Below are 6646 nucleotides of genomic sequence, written 5' to 3' on the forward strand. Positions count from 1 at the left end.
CTTCTTCAGATTCAGCACCCTTGAAGACTGGAGGTTTCAGCTTTAAGAACTTAGTGAAAAGTTCATGTTGATCACCTGTTATTATAGACCCTGTAGTCAATCGAGGGAATGTTCCTACTTCCAATGATGCATCCATGTGGGGAGCCACAGCAGTTGCAGGTTCTACTCCCGGAACCTGAGGTGCTGGCGCAGAAAACACTGGAGGTGTCTGGCCTTGATCAGATAACCCGCTAAGATAAGTAAGAACGTGATTAATCATCTCTGGGGTAGGCTGGGGTGGTAATTCCTCATCTTGAACCTGGTCATTTTCCCCTTCCTCACCCTCTCTTATTACCTCATCAGTCGGTGGAGGAGTCACTGCTTTATTCCTCGCTAGACCTAGTGTCTTCCCTCTACCTCTACTGGGCGTGCTCCTGCGACCTCTACCATGGCCTCTTCCCACTGTTCCTCCTCAAGTTACGGTCCCAATGGGTGGCTCAAACGCACCCTGTCTTATGGGTGTTGGTGTTGGCACAGTTGTTGCTCTAGTTCTAACCATCTGCAAAATAGAGTGAGGATGTCAGATACCAATTTGTATCACCTAGATACCAATTGGATCCAAGTAATAGCACGAGAGAAGGAAAGAATGGAGTTTTCCTAAAGTCCTACAGCCTCTTGAGGAAAAGTAAAGGCGTCCCCGTACTGTTCTGCAAGACTCTACAAGACATGTCCTTGTGTGATGAGATCATTGAACCTAATGCTCTGATACCATGTTTGTCACGACCCAAAACGGGTCGTGAATGACACCCACACTTACCTCCTTAGGTGGGTGAACCAACACATCTAAACCCTAACATATACCAATAGTTTAACTATAAATAATATAAATAATGCGGAAGCTCCAAAAGATACTAAGCAACCAATTTAAATAAGTTTCTAATGTTTAATACTTATCATCCCAAAATCTGATAGTCATCACATCAAGGACATCTAATCTCCAATACTAAGTCTAAGAATATCGAATACACTAAAATAAAGAATAAAATGGTATGTGTCCGAAAGTATAGGACATCATGTCGTGACCGAGAGAATCCATCACAAGCTTCTATGGATAGCTCACCCTGTAACTTGTTATGCGGGAGGCTGGCTAGAGCTGAAAGAAATCAGAAGTCATCAATACACTCGTTGTATTTCATAAAAGGAAAACAAAGAAGAAAACAAGAAGGACTCAGTACAAGGCAATATGTTCTGAGTAAGTATCATCGGTCAACCCAAAATAGTAAGTAATATACAAAGAATAATAGTATGAACTCAACTATAGCACTTAACATGTGATAAGCAACAAACAACATGAACAAGTGTCAATACCAATAAAGTAAACACGTATTAAGTCAACGGTATAAAGATCACACATGAGGATTCATGCCTCCAAACCAAACCATTTTGGGAGTTGAGTTCTTTGAGATTGAATATCTTCCATTAATTCAACATATTTTTCCTTTAATATTATCGTGTCAGAACGTGACACTCCGATCCAAAAATACCGTGTCAGAACGTGACACTCTGATCCAAGAATATTGTGTCGGAATGTGACACTCCAATCCAAGAATACCGTGTCGGAACGTGACACTCCGATCCAAAAATACCGTGTCAGAACGTGACACTCTGATCCAAGAATATCAGAATGTGACACTCCGATCCAAGAATACCGTGTCAGAACGTGGCACTCCGATCCAAGAATATCGTGACGGAATGTGACACTCCGATCCAATTATACTATTAATTTATCCTTTATTCTCACCGCTTTCAATTCATCGTTATATTATTTTCATCAAGCCTTCTTTATTCAAGGCATCACATCGATAGATAGGATTAGAGAAAATAGATTCTACGGTCTCAGGATTTAAGACCAATCACAAATCACACAACCAAATCAGACAATCACACAGTCAAGTACATAAAGAACTTCACAGTATCATTCAAGGAACATCAATCACTATTAAGAGTTTACTATCAAATGGCATAAACCATAACCTACCTCCACAGAAGAACCGCAACCAAGCAAGCTACCTCGACAATGCCCTTTCCTTCCTCAATGCCTATGATTCTTCTTGATCTGCAGTCTAAGTCGCTTGCTTTCCTCTTTTGTTCGCTCTCTCTCGCGCATTCTCCTCTCTGCTCTTTTTTTTATTTTTCTTCTACAGATTCCTTTTACCCTAATTATCATATAATCAATTTTATAAAAATATATGATAAAAGTAACCCACCATTTATTTCCCTGCTATCCACTTTAACCCCCAACTAAATAAATTATTAAACTTACTCCACTAATTTTCATAATTATAAACATGAATAGTCCGTAACCCCCTTTAAAATTTAGTGGAAGTCCGACACCGTGTGGGGTTACATAGATTGTGACAGTTCGGCGTACCTGTGACAGTCCGTCCTGCAGGTCTGTCACGAAGTTCAGAGAATTAGTCCCAGTGGGGTTACGCAGATTGTGACGATCCATCGTACCTATGACGGTTCGTCCTGCAGGACCGTCACGAAGTTCAGAGAATTAGTCCCAGTGGGTTTACGCAGATTGTGACGGTACGTCGTACCTGTGACGGTTCATCATACATGCCGTCGAGGGTAGTGAAGGGAGCAGCAGGAGAAATTTCACAAGTATGGGACGAGGGAGTCCATGACGGTCCGTCGTGACCACGACGATTCGTCACATGGTCCGTCGACCCAGTAAGTATTTATGAGAAGCAATTCTACAGCTCAAAATGACTAAATGGGTTGTTACAATAGATACAAATTTACCCATCGTTCGTCCTCGAACGATCACAGGAAGAAAAGAGGGGAGCGAGAAAGACTACCTGAATTTGTAAAAAGATGTGGATATCTTTCTTTCATATCGACCTCACTCTCCCATATGGACTCTTCAAGTGACCGATCCTTCCACTGAACCTTGATAGATGCAATCTCCTTTGATCTCAACTTGCGGACCTCCCTATCTAGAATAGCAATAGGCTCTTCCTCATAAGACAGATTCTCATCAAGAAGAATTGAATCCCAACGAATAATATTATTTCCATCACCATTGTATTTTTTCAGCATAGACATATGAAATACCAGGTGCATTCCCGACAACCCTGGAGGCAATGCCAATTCGTAGGCCACATCCCCCACACGCTTTAGAACTTCAAATGGACCAATATACCTCGGACTAAGCTTACCTCGCTTACCAAACCGCATCATACCTTTCATTGGTGAAACCTTCAGCAAGACTTGTTCACCCTCCATAAAATCCAAGTTTCTAACCTTTCGGTTTTCATATTCTTTCTGCCTACCTTGAGCTGCTAGAGGCTTCTCCTGAATGAATTTTACTTTATCTAACGATTCCCTCAAAAGATCGGTACCCCAAGGTCTCACCTCAAATTCATCAAACCAACCAATGGGAGACCTACATCTATTCCCATACAGTGCCTCAAATGGGGCCATATCAATACTTGAGGTGATAGCTATTATTGTATGAAAACTCTGCTAAGGATAAGAATTTATTCAAATGACCACCAAATTCTATCACATATGCACGAAGCATATCTTCCAATACCTCAATTGTTCGCTCAGACTAACCATCGGTCTGAGGGTGAAATGCAGCATTAAGATCCAACCTAGTACCTAATTCAGTATGTAATGTTCTCCAAAACATAGAAGTAAGTTGCGTACCTCTATCTGATATGATGGAAAGTGGAACTCCATGCAATCGAACAATTTCTGAGATATAGAGTTTGGCTAACTTCTTTGCATTGTAAGTCATCTTGACCGGAATGAAGTGAGCAGACTTAATTAACCTGTCAACAATTATCCAAATAGAATCAACCTTACCCAATGCCTTTGGAAGACGAACCACGAAATCCATTGCAATTCTTTCCCACTTCCATTAATGAATGGGCATTCTCTGAAGTGTCCCTCTGGGCCTCTGGTGTTCATACTTTTCCTACTCACAATTCGGGCATTGGGCAACAAAATCAGCAATGTCACGCTTCATTCTACTCCACCAAAAATGTTGCTTTAGGACACGATACATCTTTGTTGCACCAGGGTGTATAGAATACCTTGAACTATGAGCCTCTGTAAGAATAGTGTTAATCAAATCATCAACACGGGGCACACATACTCTTCCCTTAATTCTCAAAATGCCTTCCTCATCAATTATTGCCTCTTTAGCCTCTCCTCGCAATTTCATATCTCGAATTCGGTACAACTTCTCATAAGCAAACTGTTTTCCCCTAATTTTGTCAAGAAAAGAAGATCTTGCCTCCACACAGGCCAAAAATCCTCCTTTCTCTAGTACTTAAAGCCTCATAAAGTCATTAGATAAAGTCTGAACCTCTCTAGACAAATGGCGTCTAGAAACCTGTAAGTGGGATAAACTTCCCATGCTCCCTGTTTTTCTACTTAAAGCATCTGCCATAACATTAGCTTTTCCTGGGTGATACAAAATAGTAATATCATAGTCCTTCAATAGTTCCATCCACCTTCTTTGCCTCAAATTCAAATCATTCTGAGTAAAAACATATTGTAAACTACGATGATCTGTATAGACTTCGCACTTGACTGCATATAGATAATGTCTCCATTGCTTTAATGCAAACACAACTGCAACCAACTCCAAATAATGGGTCGTATAGTTACGTTCATGCACTTTTAATCGTCTCGAAGCATAAGCAATTACATTCCTCTCCTGCATTAGCACTGCACCCAAACCAGAATAAGATGCATCACAACAAACAATAAAATTCTTACCTTCCACTGGCAAGGTAAAAGTTGGTGCAGTAGTCAACAAGGTCTTGAGGTTCTGCAAGCTTTCTTCACATTCATCCGATCATACAAATGGAACATTCTGCTTAGTCAAATTTGTCAGTTAGGACGCAACAGAAGAAAATCCCTTGACAAATCGACGGTAGTAGCTAGCTAAACCAACAAGGCTCCTTAACTATTAAACATTAGTAGGTCTTACGCAACCCTTTACTAATTCAATCTTAGAAGAATCCACTACCACTCCATCCTTAAAAACCACATGCCCCAAGAAGGACACTGAATCTAGCCAAAACTCACACTTGGAGAATTTGGCATAAAGCCTTTTCTCCCTCAACAACTCCAATACTACTCTCAAATGCTCCTCATGTTCTTTTCTGCTCTTTGAGTATATCAGTATATCATCAATAAATATAATAACAAAGAGATCTAGGTATGGCTTAAAAATCCATTCATCAGGCTCATGAAAACAGCAGGGGCATTCGTAAGACCAAAAGACATTACTAAGATTTCATAATGCCCATACCTGGTTCGAAAAACAGTCTTTAACACATCTGTTGCCTGTATTTTCAATTGATGATAACCGGATCTTAAATTAATTTTAGAGAAGACACAAGCACCTTTTAACTGATCGAACAAATTATCTATGCAAGGAATGGGATACTTGTTCTTAATAGTTACCTTATTAAGTTGCCTGTAGTCTATGCATATTCGAAAACTTCCATCTTTCTTCTTCACAAATAAAACAGGAGCACCCCAAGGGGATGCACTTGGTCTAATAAAACCTTTACCTAACAACTCCTAAAGTTGGGCCAGTAACTCCCTTAACTCAGGTGGAGCCATTCTATAGGGGTGGATGGAAATGGGGTGAGTACCCAGCTCCATATAAATACAAAAGTCAATATCCCTATCCGGTTGCGTACCAGGAAGGTCTGCAGGAAACACATCCAGAAACTCAACGACTATCGAAACAGACTTAATCGAAGGTACTTTGGAAGTATTATCCCTGATATGTGCTAAGAAAGCTAAACAACCCTTACTCACCATCCTCCTATCACAAATAAAAGAGATAATACGAACTGGAGTGGAAATATAGTCACCCTCCCACACTAGCAGATCTGTCCCAGGCATGGCCAATATCACAGTTTTAGCATTACAATCTAAGATTTCAAAATTTGGAGAAAGCCAAGTCATACCCAGAATTACATCAAAATCGACCATCTCTAGAATAATCAAATCTACATAAGTATTGCTCCCCACAAAAGTCACAAGGCAAGACCTATACACCATCTCAACTACCACGGACTCACCCACAGGAGTAGAAACACGAATAGGCATGTCAAGAAAATCACAATGTAAATCAAGACCAGTAGCAAATGAGGAAGATACATATGAAAATGTGGATCCAGGATCAAATAATACCAAAGCCATGCAATCACAGACTAAAAGAGTACCAGTGATAACAGCATCAGATGCCTCTGTTTCAGACGTCTCGGGGAAACATAACAATGGGCCCTATCACCTGTCTATCCATTGTCCCTACCAGGTTGCGCTGCAGTAGTCCCAACTTGCCCGCCACCTCTACTATGACCACCTCTACCTCTAGCTATTGGGGGTCTGTAACTCTGTCTGACACCGTGTGGGGTTACGCAGATTGTGATGGTCCGTCGTACCTGTGATGGTCCGTCCTGCAGGTCCGTCACGAAGTTCAGAGAATTACTCCCAGTGGGGTTACGCAGATTGTGACGGTCCGTCGTACCTGTGATGGTCTGTCCTGCAGGTCCGTCGTGAAGTTCAGAGAATTAGTCCCAGTGGGGTTACGCAGATTGTGACGGTCCATCGTACCTGTGACGGTTCA

The 6646-nt window shown here is 41.2% G+C and overlaps 1 protein-coding gene across 1 annotated transcript; it reads right to left on the reverse strand.

Moving 5' to 3' along the window:
- Positions 1-2808: 2808 nt before the first annotated feature.
- LOC138341876 (uncharacterized) lies at positions 2809-6219 on the reverse strand. Its single transcript, XM_069293924.1, has 5 exons — positions 6099-6219; positions 5712-5948; positions 4584-4725; positions 4148-4259; positions 2809-3339 (listed from the first exon to the last, which is right to left on the reverse strand). Exons 1-5 carry the CDS (start codon positions 6217-6219, stop codon positions 2809-2811), a joined length of 1143 nt encoding a protein of 380 aa, XP_069150025.1.
- Positions 6220-6646: the final 427 nt, after the last annotated feature.

The sequence above is a fragment of the Solanum lycopersicum genome, chromosome 1, assembly GCF_036512215.1.
Source record: "Solanum lycopersicum chromosome 1, SLM_r2.1".
NCBI lineage: Eukaryota > Viridiplantae > Streptophyta > Magnoliopsida > Solanales > Solanaceae > Solanum > Solanum lycopersicum.